The 17,673-nt window shown below is 45.0% G+C and overlaps 1 protein-coding gene across 1 annotated transcript; it reads right to left on the bottom strand.

Annotated features, from left to right (window-relative positions):
* Positions 1–988: 988 nt before the first annotated feature.
* LAMTOR1 (late endosomal/lysosomal adaptor, MAPK and MTOR activator 1) lies at positions 989–17,348 on the bottom strand. Its single transcript, XM_075851292.1, has 5 exons — positions 17,212–17,348; positions 14,580–14,728; positions 14,411–14,488; positions 4,033–4,159; positions 989–1,931 (listed from the first exon to the last, which is right to left on the bottom strand). The coding sequence occupies exons 1-5, from the start codon at positions 17,251–17,253 to the stop codon at positions 1,839–1,841; spliced, it is 489 nt and encodes a 162-aa protein (XP_075707407.1). The 5' UTR covers positions 17,254–17,348; the 3' UTR covers positions 989–1,838.
* Between the last annotated feature and the right edge of the window lie 325 nt (positions 17,349–17,673).

Here is a 17,673-nt window from a genome sequence, read left to right on the forward strand (position 1 = left end):
TGTGACTGCTCTTACAGTAGAGACTCCTCTTGTATGTTGGTGTAGAATCTTTCTTTCCTCTAGATGTACTGGTCGTCCCCTTGTTGGTGTTCCCGTCCTGCGTATAAATAGATGAGACGTCTCTGTAGCGACCTGTGCTCTATTACACACGGGTTTTCTGTACTTATCTGATCACGGTTCTGTAGGCCACACGTTACAGCTACAAGTCGCGGACTCCCTGCGGTTCAGGAGTTCTAGAATCTGGTGGTCTACGTGTGGTTGACGGTCACTGCAGGGAATTCGGGTCTTGCTTCCGTAATACAAGCGCTAAATTGCAGCCTCCGTACAGCCGTCCGATAGAGGTGTAACAGCGACACTTTACAATGGGAGGAGTTGTGGATTTTGGCGCAGAATCTTTATACCCGACGACATTGATGCTGCGCACTTCTCTGATGTGCCTGTTATCAGGATCGCGCATCTACAGATCATCTCTAAATCACGGTCCCCGGGCTATTTTATACACGCAGATACAGCGCGTCCCCCAGCTCCATTTACATGGAATGTACGGGGACAGGTTAATACGACATTTCATCCGCGTCTCGGCAGCAGCACCGCTCTGGTTACACAGGTAGAGGCGCCGCAGCCTAGCGACCAGTCAAACAAGCGTCTGCTCGATCACCGGCTGCTCGCTGCGGTTTACACAGACCAACGATCGGGAACGAGCACGCATACGAGCGCTTATTCACCTAGTTATTGGCCACGTCCAGACTGAAGATAGATTCTGGGTGGACGCACGTTGAGCGATCCGCTCCACCTGCGTGATGATGTCATCAGAGGCTCAAAAACAAAGCAAGAAAACTACAACTAGGGGAAAAAAAGTGTTTAACAACAATTATCTTTAGGGGAGTTGATGTGGTGGGGGAGGTGCGTGCTGTAAGTCGGGTGCACGGGGTCTTATACCCGGAGGTCATGATCCCTCGGATTGTAAGGAACAGCCGCGGACGAGACATTATTGAGGAATACATTTATTCTACAGTGTCGGGAAGTAAAAAAGGTAAAACAAAGTGGGGGCCAAACGCAGAGGACTCCAAACGGTTAATAATTGGACATTGATTTGTTACAATTCTGTCTGAAAATAGAAAGTATCGGCTTTCATCCGGTCCACTCCTCCGGCACCTCCGCTGTTAACCACGTGTTGACGCCACGCCGCCTCCCCCCGGCGCGGTTCATATATCACGTTTTTGAACGCAGTTTTTACTTTGTGTTTACACTGGAGGCAGCAATTCTGCGCGGACACAAGTTCCCAGGGACTGTCTGCAATGTCAAATATTGGCCCAGCCCACAATATGGCCACCTGTACTGTGCGCGGGGGAGGGACCGCGAGTCCTATACGGGACTCGCAGGTCCACATAATGAAAAACGTCACTGGATAGAGAAGATTTGTGCAAGAAGAAGTAGTAAGAGTTTATGGGAAATGATCTAAAGTGTTGTCAGGTCTATTACCCAGAATTCCAGGCTCCTGCATGAGCCGGTCCTGCTGATGATCGCCGCGCGTGGTGAAGAGACCGGTGACAGACGCCGCGTGTTTTACACCTCAATCCGTTACCTCGACCAAAATCAACCGTGCCGGAAGGTAAAACAGGAAAGGGTTAATTCGTTAGACTAACGCCGCTGCGTCCCATCAGCTGGAAATCTAACAACGCCGCCGATAAAGCAGCCGCGTAACATACGGACCGGTGCCAGAGGCCGGACCGCGGCCCAGAGGAGTCTAGCGAGAGTCCGTGCGAGTGTATAGTGGGGGAGGGGTGACAAGATGAGACGGAGGAGAGCCAGATGATGGGGGGGATGGGGCAGAAGTTTTATGGAATCCCAAACTGTACAACCAGATCCTCCTTGGCGTCCACGCGGATCTGTGAAAGTGCACTGAAGGCGTAAGCTGCGATCTTTGAAACCTAAAAACACAAAACAAAAAGACGATTAGCTGGAAAGTGACGGAATGAAGCGGAAAGCAGCGAGCGAGATAGAATGGCGGCCGAGATGGGCAAGGAGACCCAGGATGGCCCAGTCCTGCTATAGCAATGCACTCATTTCTCCATAGACCGCAATACTGCGATATTACAATCTATGGCATAAGCGATCTAATGATCGCAGGTTCCAGCCACTAGGGGGAGCTAATAAAGGAAAAAGAAAAATCACCCCCGTTTCCCTAGATCACATATAAAAATAAACAAACACATTCGGTATCCCCACACCTGAAAATGCCACAACCATAAAAATATTTGTCCGATTCGGTGACCACAATGGCCGAATCACTTTTGCCCAAAAAAATTCATCAAAAGTGATCGAAATGCCCGACATTTCCCAAAAAGATACGAAAATAAACGACATCCTTCCACGTACAAGACGACGCCTGACACGGCTCTGTACACGGAAATATAAAAAAAAGTTACGGGGGACACAATACGGCGATGCAAAACATTTTTTGCTTCTTTCAAAACGTACGTGTTTTTTTTTTTAAAGGTACTAAACCATAACAAAGACGACAAACTTGGTATCACCGCGATCGTACCGACCCGCAGAATAAAGGTAACGCGTCATTTTCACCGTACAGTCAACACCGTAAAGAAGAAACCAATAAGAATATGGCGGAACTGCCGTTTTTTTGCCAATTCCACCGCATTATGGATTTTTTTTCCAGCTTCCCAGGACATCGCACATAATATTAAATACCGTCAGAAAGTACAACTTGTCCCGTAAAAATGAAGCCCTCACATGGCGGTCAACGAAAAATGTAAAAAAAAATAAAAGTTCTGATCTTTTGAAGGCGGGGAGGAAAAAACAAAAGTGTAAAAACGAAAATGAGTCTGGTCCTGAAGGGGTTAAAAACCGCAAAGATTTGTGGTAAAACGGCCTGGTGGACAGTGTTTGGCTGCCCGCTACCTGTAAACACGTTATTTGGGGGGGGGGGGGGGGCTGGGTAACGGGAGTCGGGCTACGTCCACACGTACTGGATCGGCTGTAGAAAACGTCCGCAGCAAATAAGAAAATCTGCAGCAGCAAATCAGGAGGGAAAATCCGCAGTGTGTGAACGCAGTCTTATAGCTCACAACGGCTGCGCTAAATCTTTTCGTCAAATATAAGACTGGGCCAGTAACGTAATCACCGCATAACGAATAGTTCTGCATTTTGCTGGTGTACTTTGTGTTTAAATTCCTCACCGTTTGCAAGATCTCTGCTTGTGGTCAGTGAACGGGAACATCCTTGTTTACATCCAGAGGTGAGGCACCCTTGCAGACCGAATACTTCTCACAGGTGAGGGCTTGCTGCAATGTATCCAGATTAGAAAATCCTCTGTGTGCTAAACACAGCAACAGCCCAAATCTCTCCTATACTGATAGTTTGTTACAATGTATCAGTGCAGGTAAAAATGTGTCAGTCTGGAATCCAAGCGGTTTACCTCACAGAGGATTGTCTAGACTGGATACAATTGTAACAAACCCTCATCTATGAGAAGTATTAGGTTCGGATGCATTCTCTGCCTCTGGGTGTAAACAGACACAATTGTATCAATTCCAGTTTACAGAGGACGCCAGATTGATACATTTTACCTGCACTGATACATTGTAACAAACTGGGTTAATTAGGTCAGGACAAGACTTCAGCCTCTGGACGTTAAAGTGCAGATAAACTTTCGACAAACTTCTGACATGTCATAAGTTTGTGAAACGTTCAGCTGCCCTTTAACAATGAGACTTCCCTTCCCAGACAGACCACAAACGTATTTACGATTTGCGTGAAAAATTGCGACTTGTGATCCGTTTCTGTAGCAGTCGTAGGTTTCAGTTTCTGGTGCGCGTCGGCCGGAGATGCACCGGATTTATTACGAGGTGTCTCCGCCTTATTATGAGCCGAATGCATTTTATGCCAAGACTGGAGTACGACACGGCCAGAGTTACAGGAGGTGAGTGTAGAAGCGGCCGGAGCCGGTGATCAGAGTGTCAGACGTGCGGGTCAGACGTGCGGCTCAGACCCCCCCCCCCCCCCGCTCATTACCTGCTGTATGTCGGCATAAGGGACGGGGTCGCTGGCGAGTATTTGGTGTGGCTGGGCAGTGAGCGAGGGCAGAGGCGGCACCTTCCTCCAGTGCGTCAGGTTACTGCTCAGCTTTGCTAGTTTTGTGCTGCACAGAAACAAAGAAAGAAAAGAGTCAGGAGAAGAAATGTCAGGAGTTCCCCCACAACAGATCCCTGGAGGAGAAACTAGAAGAACGAGATATAGAAACAGTGACAAATACCAGACGGACACAATAAGACATTATAGAGGTCACTACAGAGAACGTATAATCCAAATATAGACACCCCGCTCCTATAGACTGTACAGTATCAGTATAGTATATAGACAGTCACCCCGCTCCTATATACTGTACAGTATCAGTATAGTGTATATATAGACAGTCACCCCGCTCCTATATACTGTACAGTATCAGTATATAGTGTATATATAGACAGTCACCCCGCTCCTATATACTGTACAGTATCAGTATATAGTGTATATATAGACAGTCACCCCGCTCCTATATACTGTACAGTATCAGTATAGTGTATATATAGACAGTCACCCCGCTCCTATAGACTGTACAGTATCAGTATAGTATATAGACAGTCACCCCGCTCCTATATACTGTACAGTATCAGTATAGTGTGTATATACAGTCACCCCGCTCCTATATAGTGTATATATATATATATATAGTCACCCCGCTCCTATATACTGTACAGTATCAGTATATAGTGTATATAGACACCCCGCTCCTATATACTGTACAGTATCAGTATAGTATATAGACAGTCACCCCGCTCCTATAGACTGTACAGTATCAGTATAGTGTATATATAGACAGTCACCCCGCTCCTATATACTGTACAGTATCAGTATATAGTGTATATATAGACAGGCACCCCGCTCCTATATACTGTACAGTATCAGTATATAGTGTATATATAGACAGTCACCCTGCTCCTATAGACTGTACAGTATCAGTATATAGTGTATATATAGACAGTCTATAGGAGCGGGGTGACTGTCTATATATACACTATACTGATACTGTACAGTCTATAGGAGCGGGGTGACTGTCTATATATACACTATACTGATACTGTACAGTATATAGGAGCGGGGTGTCTATATATACTCTATACTGATACTGTACAGTATATAGGAGCGGGGTGACTGTACAGTATCAGTATATAGTGTATATATAGACAGTCACCCCGCTCCTATATACTGTACAGTATCAGTATAGAGTATATATAGACACCCCGCTCCTATATACTGTACAGTATCAGTATATAGTGTATATATAGACAGTCTATAGGAGCGTGGTGACTGTCTATATATACACTATATACTGATACTGTACAGTCACCCCGCTCCTATATACTGTACAGTATCAGTATATAGTGTGTATATATAGACAGGCACCCTGCTCCTATATACTGTACAGTATCAGTATAGTGTATATATATAGTCACCCCCCTCCTATATACTGTACAGTATCAGTATATAGTGTATATATATATATATATATATATATATATATATATATAGTCACCCCGCTCCTATATACTGTACAGTATCAGTATATAGTGCATATATAGACAGTCACCCCGCTCCTATATACTGCACAGTATCAGTATATAGTGTATATATAGACAGTCACCCCGCTCCTATAGACTGTACAGTATCAGTATATAGTGTATATATAGACAGTCACCCCGCTCCTATATACTGTACAGTATCAGTATAGTGTATATATAGACAGTCACCCCGCTCCTATATACTGCACAGTATCAGTATATAGTGTATATATAGACAGTCACCCCGCTCCTATAGACTGTACAGTATCAGTATATAGTATACATAGACACCCCGCTCCTATAGACTGTACAGTATCAGTATAGTGTATATATAGACAGTCACCCCGCTCCTATAGACGGTACAGTATCAGTATAGTGTATATATAGACAGTCACCCTGCTCCTATAGACTGCACAGTATCAGTATAGTGTATATATATAGGCACCCCGCTCCTATATACTGTACAGTATCAGTATATAGTGTATATAGACAGTCACCCCGCTCCTATAGACTGTACAGTATCAGTATAGTGTATATATAGACTGTACAGTATCAGTATAGTGTATATAGACAGTCACCCCGCTCCTATAGACTGTACAGTATCAGTATATAGTGTATATATAGACAGTCACCCCGCTCCTATAGACTGTACAGTATCAGTATATAGTGTGTATATATAGACAGTCACCCCGCTCCTATATACTGTACAGTATCAGTATAGAGTATATATAGACAGTCACCCCGCTCCTATATACTGTACAGTATCAGTATATAGAGTATATATAGACAGTCACCCCGCTCCTATATACTGTACATTATCAGTATAGTGTATATATAGACAGTCACCCCGCTCCTATAGACTGTACAGTATCAGTATAGTGTATATATAGACCGTCACCCCGCTCCTATATACTGTACAGTATCAGTATATATAGACAGTCACCCCGCTCCTATAGACTGTACAGTATCAGTATATAGTGTATATAGAGTCACCCCGCTCCTATATACTGTACAGTATCAGTATATAGTATATATAGAGTCACCCCGCTCCTATATACTGTACAGTATCAGTATATAGTATATAGTATATATAGACACCCCGCTCCTATAGACTGTACAGTATCAGTATAGTGTATATAGACAGTCACCCTGCTCCTATAGACTGTACAGTATCAGTATATAGTGTATATATAGACAGTCACCCCGCTCCTATATACTGTACAGTATCAGTATATAGTGTATATAGAGTCACCCCGCTCCTATATACTGTACAGTATCAGTATATAGTATATATAGACACCCCGCTCCTATAGACTGTACAGTATCAGTATAGTGTATATAGACAGTCACCCCGCTCCTATATACTGTACAGTATCAGTATATAGTGTATATAGACAGGCACCTCGCTCCTATATACTGTACAGTATCAGTATAGTGTATATAGACAGTCACCCCGCTCCTATAGACTGTACAGTATCAGTATATAGTGTATATAGACAGGCACCTCGCTCCTATATACTGTACAGTATCAGTATATAGTGTATATATAGACAGTCACCCCGCTCCTATAGACTGTACAGTATCAGTATATAGTGTATATAGACTGCACAGTATCAGTATAGTGTGTATATATAGACAGGCACCTCGCTCCTATATACTGTACAGTATCAGTATATAGTGTATATAGACAGGCACCCCGCTCCTATAGACTGTACAGTATCAGTATAGTGTATATAGACAGTCACCCCGCTCCTATAGACTGTACAGTATCAGTATATAGTGTATATAGACAGGCACCTCGCTCCTATATACTGTACAGTATCAGTATATAGTATAGTGTATATAGACAGTCACCCCGCTCCTATATACTGTACAGTATCAGTATATAGTGTATATATAGACAGGCACCTCGCTCCTATATACTGTACAGTATCAGTATATAGTGTATATATAGACAGTCACCCCACTCCTATATACTGCACAGTATCAGTATAGTGTATATATAGACAGTCACCCCGCTCCTATATACTGTACAGTATCAGTATAGTGTATATAGACACCCCGCTCCTATATACTGTACAGTATCAGTATATAGTGTATATATAGTCACCCCGCTCCTATATACTGTACAGTATCAGTATATAGTGTATATATAGACAGTCACCCCGCTCCTATATACTGTACAGTATCAGTATATAGTGTATATAGACAGTCACCCCGCTCCTATATACTGTACAGTATCAGTATATAGTGTATATATAGACAGGCACCTCGCTCCTATATACTGTACAGTATCAGTATATAGTGTATATATAGACAGGCACCTCGCTCCTATATACTGTACAGTATCAGTATATAGTGTATATATAGACAGTCACCTTGCTCCTATAGACTGCACAGTATCAGCATAGTGTATATATAGACACCCCGCTCCTATATACTGTACAGTATCAGTATATAGTGTATATAGTGTATATATAGACAGTCACCCCGCTCCTATATACTGTACAGTATCAGTATATAGTGTATATAGACAGTCACCCCGCTCCTATATACTGTACAGTATCAGTATATAATGTGTATATATAGACAGTCACTCCGCTCCTATAGACTGTACAGTATCAGTATATAGTGTATATAGACAGGCACCCCGCTCCTATAGACTGTACAGTATCAGTATATAGTATATATAGACACCCCGCTCCTATAGACTGTACAGTATCAGTATAGTGTATATATAGACACCCCGCTCCTATATACTGTACAGTATCAGTATATAGTGTATATATAGACAGTCACCCCGCTCCTATATACTGTACAGTATCAGTATATAGTGTATATATAGACAGTCACCCCGCTCCTATATACTGTACAGTATCAGTATATAGTGTATATATAGACAGTCACCCCGCTCCTATATACTGTACAGTATCAGTATAGTGTATATATAGACAGTCACCCTGCTCCTATATACTGTACAGTATCAGTATATAGTGTATATATAGACAGTCACCCCGCTCCTATATACTGTACAGTATCAGTATAGTGTATATATAGACACCCCGCTCCTATATACTGTACAGTATCAGTATAGTGTATGTATAGACAGTCACCCCGCTCCTATATACTGTACAGTATCAGTATAGTGTATATATAGACAGTCACCCTGCTCCTATATACTGTACAGTATCAGTATATAGTGTATATATAGACAGTCACCCCGCTCCTATATACTGTACAGTATCAGTATAGTGTATATATAGACAGTCACCCCGCTCCTATATACTGTACAGTATCAGTATAGTGTGTATATAGACAGTCACCCCGCTCCTATATACTGTACAGTATCAGTATATAGTGTATATATAGACAGTCACCCCGCTCCTATATACTGTACAGTATCAGTATATAGTGTATATATAGACAGTCACCCCGCTCCTATATACTGTACAGTATCAGTATATAGTGTATATAGACAGTCACCCCGCTCCTATATACTGTACAGTATCAGTATAGTGTATATATAGACAGTCACCCCGCTCCTATATACTGTACAGTATCAGTATAGTGTGTATATAGACAGGCACCCCGCTCCTATATACTGTACAGTATCAGTATATAGTGTATATATAGACAGTCACCCCGCTCCTATATACTGTACAGTATCAGTATATAGTGTAGTGTATATAGACAGGCACCCCGCTCCTATATACTGTACAGTATCAGTATATAGTGTATATATAGACAGTCACCCTGCTCCTATATACTGTACAGTATCAGTATAGAGTATATATAGACAGTCACCCCGCTCCTATATACTGTACAGTATATAGTGTATATATAGACAGTCACCCCGCTCCTATATACTGTACAGTATCCGTATATAGTGTAAATATAGACAGTCACCCCGCTCCTATATACTGTACAGTATCAGTATAGTGTATATATAGACAGTCACCCCGCTCCTATAGACTGTACAGTATCAGTATATAGTGTATATATAGACAGTCACCCCGCTCCTATAGACTGTACAGTATCAGTATAGTGTATATAGACAGTCACCCCGCTCCTATATACTGTACAGTATCAGTATAGTGTATATATAGACAGGCACCACGCTCCTATATACTGCACAGTATCAGTGTAGTGTAGTGTATATATAGACAGTCACCCCGCTCCTATATACTGTATAGTATCAGTATAGTATATATAGAGTCACCCCGCTCCTATAGACTGCACAGTATCAGTATAGTGTATATATAGACAGTCACCCCGCTCCTATATACTGTACAGTATCAGTATATAGTGTATATATAGACAGTCACCCCGCTCCTATATACTGTACAGTATCAGTATAGTGTATATATAGACAGTCACCCCGCTCCTATATACTGTACAGTATCAGTATAGTGTGTATATAGACAGTCACCCCGCTCCTATATACTGTACAGTATCAGTATAGTGTAGTGTATATAGACAGGCACCCCGCTCCTATATACTGTACAGTATCAGTATATAGTGTATATATAGACAGTCACCCCGCTCCTATATACTGTACAGTATCAGTATATAGTGTAGTGTATATAGACAGGCACCCCGCTCCTATATACTGTACAGTATCAGTATATAGTGTATATATAGACAGTCACCCTGCTCCTATATACTGTACAGTATCAGTATAGAGTATATATAGACAGTCACCCCGCTCCTATATACTGTACAGTATATAGTGTATATATAGACAGTCACCCCGCTCCTATATACTGTACAGTATCCGTATATAGTGTAAATATAGACAGTCACCCCGCTCCTATATACTGTACAGTATCCGTATATAGTGTAAATATAGACAGTCACCCCGCTCCTATATACTGTACAGTATCAGTATAGTGTATATATAGACAGTCACCCCGCTCCTATAGACTGTACAGTATCAGTATATAGTGTATATATAGACAGTCACCCCGCTCCTATAGACTGTACAGTATCAGTATAGTGTATATAGACAGTCACCCCGCTCCTATATACTGTACAGTATCAGTATAGTGTATATATAGACAGGCACCACGCTCCTATATACTGCACAGTATCAGTGTAGTGTAGTGTATATATAGACAGTCACCCCGCTCCTATATACTGTATAGTATCAGTATAGTATATATAGAGTCACCCCGCTCCTATAGACTGCACAGTATCAGTATAGTGTATATATAGACAGTCACCCCGCTCCTATATACTGTACAGTATCAGTATAGTGTATATATAGACAGTCACCCCGCTCCTATATACTGTACAGTATCAGTATATAGTGTATATATAGACAGTCACCCCGCTCCTATATACTGTACAGTATCAGTATATAGTGTATATAGAGTCACCCCGCTCCTATATACTGTACAGTATCAGTATATAGTGTGTATATATAGACAGTCACCCCGCTCCTATATACTGCACAGTATCAGTATAGTGTATATATAGACAGTCACCCCGCTCCTATAGACTGTACAGTATCAGTATATATAGACACCCCGCTCCTATAGACTGTACAGTATCAGTATATAGTGTATAGACAGGCACCCCGCTCCTATAGACTGTACAGTATCAGTATATAGTGTATATATAGACACCCCGCTCCTATATACTGTACAGTATCAGTATAGTGTATATATAGACAGTCACCCCGCTCCTATAGACTGCACAGTATCTGTATAGTATATAGACAGTCATCCCGCTCCTATATACTGTACAGTATCAGTATATAGTGTATATATAGACAGTCACCCCGCTCCTATATACTGTACAGTATCAGTATATAGTGTATATAGACAGTCACCCCGCTCCTATATACTGTACAGTATCAGTATAGAGTATATATAGACACCCCGCTCCTATATACTGTACAGTATCAGTATAGTATATAGACAGTCACCCCGCTCCTATATACTGTACAGTATCAGTATATAATGTGTATATATAGACAGGCACCTCGCTCCTATATACTGTACAGTATCAGTATAAAGTGTATATATAGACAGTCACCCCGCTCCTATAGACTGTACCGTATCAGTATATAGTATATATAGACACCCCGCTCCTATATACTGTACAGTATGAGTATAGTGTATGTATAGACAGTCACCCCGCTCCTATATACTGTACAGTATCAGTATATAGTGTATATATAGACAGTCACCCCGCTCCTATATACTGTACAGTATCAGTATATAGTGTATATATAGACAGTCACCCCGCTCCTATAGACTGTACAGTATCAGTAGTGTATATATAGACAGTCACCCCGCTCCTATATACTGTACAGTATCAGTATATATAGTGTATATATAGACAGTCACCCCGCTCCTATATACTGTACAGTATCAGTATAGTGTATATAGACAGGCACCCCGCTCCTATATACTGTACAGTATCAGTATATAGTGTATATATAGACAGTCACCCTGCTCCTATATACTGTACAGTATCAGTATATAGTGTATATATACACAGTCACCCTGCTCCTATATACTGTACAGTATCAGTATATAGTGTATATATAGACAGTCACTACGCTCCTATATTCTGTACAGTATCAGTATAGAGTATATATAGACAGGCACCCCGCTCCTATAGACTGTACAGTATCAGTATAGTATATAGACAGTCACCCCGCTCCTATATACTGTACAGTATATAGTGTATATATAGAGTCACCCCGCTCCTATATACTGTACAGTATCAGTATATAATGTATATATAGACAGTCACCACGCTCCTATATACTGTACAGTATATAGTGTATATATAGACAGCCACCCCGCTCCTATATACTGTACAGTATCAGTATATAGTGTATATATAGACAGTCATCCCGCTCCTATATACTGTACAGTATCAGTATATAGTGTATATAGACAGTCACCCCGCTCCTATATACTGTACAGTATCAGTATAGTGTATATATAGACCGTCACCCCGCTCCTATAGACTGTACAGTATGAGTATATAGTGTATATATAGACACCCCGCTCCTATATACTGTACAGTATCAGTATAGTGTATATAAACAGTCACCCCGCTCCTATAGACTGCACAGTATCAGTATAGTGTATATATAGACAGTCACCCCGCTCCTATATACTGTACAGTATCAGTATATAGTGTATATATAGACAGTCACCCCGCTCCTATATACTGTACAGTATCAGTATAGTGTATATATAGACAGTCACCCCGCTCCTATATACTGTACAGTATCAGTATAGTGTATATATAGACAGTCACCCCGCTCCTATATACTGTACAGTATCAGTATAGTGTATATATAGACACCCCGCTCCTATATACTGTACAGTATCAGTATATAGTGTATATATAGACAGTCACCCTGCTCCTATATACTGTACAGTATCAGTATATAGTGTATAGACAGTCACCCTGCTCCTATAGACTGCACAGTATCAGTATAGTGTATATATATATATATATATATAGGCACGCCGCTCCTATATACTGTACATTATCAGTATATAGTGTATATAGACAGTCACCCCGCTCCTATATACTGTACAGTATCAGTATATAGTGTATATATAGACAGTCACCCCGCTCCTATATACTGTACAGTATCAGTATATAGTGTATATAGACAGTCACCCTGCTCCTATAGACTGCACAGTATCAGCATAGTGTATATATATAGGCACCCCGCTCCTATATACTGTACAGTATCAGTATATAGTATATATAGGCACCCCGCTCCTATATACTGTACAGTATCAGTATATAGTGTATATATAGACAGTCACCCCGCTCCTATATACTGTACAGTATCAGTATATAGTGTATATATAGACAGTCACCCCGCTCCTATATACTGTACAGTATCAGTATATAGTATATATAGACAGTCACCCCGCTCCTATATACTGTACAGTATCAGTATATAGTGTATATAGACAGTCACCCTGCTCCTATAGACTGCACAGTATCAGCATAGTGTATATATATAGGCACCCCGCTCCTATATACTGTACAGTATCAGTATATAGTGTATATAGACAGTCACCCCGCTCCTATATACTGTACAGTATCAGTATATAGTGTATATATAGACAGTCACCCCGCTCCTATATACTGTACAGTATCAGTATATAGTATATATAGACAGTCACCCCGCTCCTATATACTGTACAGTATCAGTATATAGTGTATATAGACAGTCACCCCGCTCCTATATACTGTACAGTATCAGTATATAGTGTATATATAGACAGTCACCCCGCTCCTATATACTGTACAGTATCAGTATATAGTATATATAGACAGTCACCCCGCTCCTATATACTGTACAGTATCAGTATATAGTGTATATATAGACAGTCACCCCGCTCCTATATACTGTACGTCTAACCGGAAACTTATGCGGCAGAATATCTCCCCATCCTGTAACTAGGAGAATTTTCCATTCAGGGTCCTGGAAAAGCTGGGTGACAATTAGCTGTAAATGAATCAATATATGACAGGAGACTCGACCGCTTATTGACTGGTGATTTCTGATAATCCCACTGAGGATTGTAGAGGGGGGGGGGGGGATTATAAAGGTGACAGAACCCCCAACACGGCTGCTTGTTTGATGTCTGTTGGGTGACCACGTTGTCTCTGTACAGACACCTGGAGTCACGTGACACGGGCCTATAAACCGCGCCCCTGCATTAGTCCTGCATACACCTCCGGCCTCGATCAGTGATCGCCCTCAGGACCTCACCGTTTCCTTCCCCTGACTCCTTAGTTACCTATATTGTCGCGCCCGGTCCATACATTCGTGCTGCTCCATCCCCTGGGACTCTACGGCCGATACATCAATAATGTTCCTGTAGAGAAAAAAAGAAACGGGTGTTATTAATAAGAGCCCTGCCCCCTAGAGCAGGACGGCAGTACTGCAGGAACGTCCCTCACACTTACTGTGCCGTCCTCGCCAGGATACGTGACAGCAGGGCTTGCTCATCCGTCCGAGCGGACGGGTTATTTCCAGAGTTGGGCTCTGATCCATTCGGGGTCCTGTTGGGAAGGGTCTCGTTAGGGGGTAGCAAGTGTTGCCGTTCTCCCTGGTCCTAGAAGGAAAAGTAGACAGAATATAAATCGCTGTCCAGTCCAAACCCAGGTGAAAAGGTCCCAATCAGGAAAGCTCAATTATCTACTTATACCACCCTGAGAGGTAAAATGGGGGTCCTCCGCCCTCGTGATGTATAGGGTGCCAGAGATTACACCCCCCATTTCTAAAATGTATGTTCCAGCAACATTGTCCAGGCCAAAAAATAACCCTGCCCATGTGTGGACCCAGCATTTGTATCTCTAATACCCCCTTATCAGGCTCCTCTTAGTACAGAGCTCCACTCCTCTGTCCCCCACCACAGATACAGGTTGTCACCACCAGGGGGCGGTCTGCACGCAGCTCCTGTACAGTTATTACTATTCATACACAGATCGCCCCCTAGTGGGGTCAGCAGAAAACAACGATTTGTCACAAGCCTGTGTATGTGACACGGCCTGCCCCGATGTAAGACACCCCTAATATTATCACTATGGGGTAACCGCTGCTCCTATATGTACCCTGCTGCGGTGGTGGTGACGCGTTCTATAATCCTACATGCGGACTGACATCAGAGATCAGCCTGACATCACTCCTGTACAGGGGTGTGGAGAAGCCTCGGGGGACACAGCGGCAGCATAGAATGCAGGGAGGACAATGCAGACCCTGCGGAGATCCCCGAGCGCCTGGACCTGCGGGAACGCACATCGCGCCTTATATCCCGTACCGGCCGGAGTCTCTACATTATCAACCTAAATGAATGGAGATGCCCTAAGGCTGTATTCAGACGAACGGGATATACGTCCGTGCAACGCGCATGTTTTTCACGCGTGTCGTACGCACCTATATTAGTCTATGGGGCCGTGCAGACAGGTGCGCGAGTCCGCTGGAAAAGTCACGACATGTCCGTTCTTTGGGCATTTTGCACGAAAGCACTTCCGGGGGACGCGCGTTATTCGCGCAACATCTGTCAAACTCTGAATGTAAACAGAAAACCACGCAGCCGCGCATCATACGGGGCTGCCAAGTGGCTTTTGCGCACGCAAAAACGCCACACTCGTGTGAATCCAGCCTAATGCAGAGTTATTACCTGCAACAGCCCAACCCCCCCCCCTCGCCTCCCCCCAGACCGATACAGAACCCCCCCCACCGCCTCCCCCCAGACCGATACAGAACCCCCCCCACCGCCTCCCCCCAGACCGATACAGAACCCCCCCCACCGCCTCCCCGCAGACCGATACAGAACCCCCCCACCGCCTCCCCGCAGACCGATACAGAACCCCCCCACCGCCTCCCCGCAGACCGATACAGAACCCCCCCACCGCCTCCCCGCAGACCGATACAGAACCCCCCCACCGCCTCCCCGCAGACCGATACAGAACCCCCCCACCGCCTCCCCGCAGACCGATACAGAACCCCCCCACCGCCTCCCCGCAGACCGATACAGAACCCCCCCACCGCCTCCCCGCAGACCGATACAGAACCCCCCCACCGCCTCCCCGCAGACCGATGCAGAACCCCCCCACCGACTCCCCCCAGACCGATGCAGAACCCCACCGCCTCCCCGCAAACCGATGCAGAACCCCCCCCAACCGATGCAGGACCCCCCCCCACCGACTCCCCCCAGACCGATCCAGAACCCCCCCACCGCCTCCCCGCAGACCGATGCAGGACCCAGAGCGGGGCTATGAGGGGGAGGGGGTCCCAGAGCGGGACTACGAGGGGGGGGGGAGAGGGGTCCCAGAGCGGGGCTACGAGGGGGGGGGGAGAGGGGTCCCCAGAGCGGGGCTACGAGGGGGGGGGGGGAGAGGGGTCCCAGAGCGGGGCTACGAGGGGGGGGGGGGAGAGGGGTCCCAGAGCGGGGCTACGAGGGGGGGGGGGGAGGGGGTCCCAGAGCGGGGATACGAGGGGGGGGGAGGGGGTCCCAGAGCGGGGATACGAGGGGGGGGGGGGGAGGGGGTCCCAGAGCGGGGATATGAGGGGGGGGGGGGAGGGGGTCCCAGAGCGGGGATATGAGGGGGGGGGGGGAGGGGTCCCAGAGCGGGGATATGAGGGGGGGGGAGGGGGTCCCAGAGCGGGGACATGAGGGGGGGGGGGGGTCCCAGAGCGGGGATATGAGGGGGGGGGGAGGGGGTCCCAGAGCGGGGATATGATGGGGGGGGGGAGGGGTCCCAGAGCGGGGATATGAGGGGGGGAGAGGGGGTCCCAGAGCGGGGATATGAGGGGGGGAGGGGTCCCAGAGCAGGGATATGAGGGGGGGAGGGGGTCCCGCAGGAGGGTAAACAGTTTTCTCTAAACGCATTGCGCTTTCCTTATTTATTGGGGCCCTCAGAGTCACACGACATCCTGCGGACCCTCCCCCATCTATAGACATAGCGCTCCCCGCTCCCACCACATAACTCTGTCTAAAGCCAAACTTCTCCGCAGAGCTCAGCCCGCCCGCACCGTGTAAGCCCCGGGCCTGTGAAGTGTGACCCCTCCCCCCCTCGTAGACGCGGCACTCACCCCCTTGCCGCTGTCCGACTCCCCGCTGTAGCAGCAGCCCATGTCCGCACGGGGAAGCTCGGAGAGACCAACAACTCTTCTCTATCACATGACCAAAGGAAGCCGAGGCAGCTGACAGCACTTCCGCTTCCGGTCTACGCACGTCATGTGACCGGTCGCCGTAGAGACTAGAACCAATCCGCGCAGAGGGGGGCTGCACATAGTGGGGTGCAAAGGAAACGTAGAGCAGTTGCCTATGGCAACCAATCAGGTTGCTACTTTTGTTTTCGAGCAAGCCTCTGAAAAATGAGACGTTGAATCTGATTGGCTGCTATTGGTAACTTCAATGTTCACACGGAGTATTTTGGGGGAGGAATATCTGCCTCAAAATTCCGTTTGGAACTTTGAGGCAGATATTCCTCTCCCTGCACGCCGATTTTCGCGGCAATTATCGCGCCGTTTTTCGCCCGCGGGCATAAAACA

The sequence above is a fragment of the Rhinoderma darwinii genome, chromosome 2 (genome assembly GCF_050947455.1).
Source record: "Rhinoderma darwinii isolate aRhiDar2 chromosome 2, aRhiDar2.hap1, whole genome shotgun sequence".
NCBI lineage: Eukaryota > Metazoa > Chordata > Amphibia > Anura > Rhinodermatidae > Rhinoderma > Rhinoderma darwinii.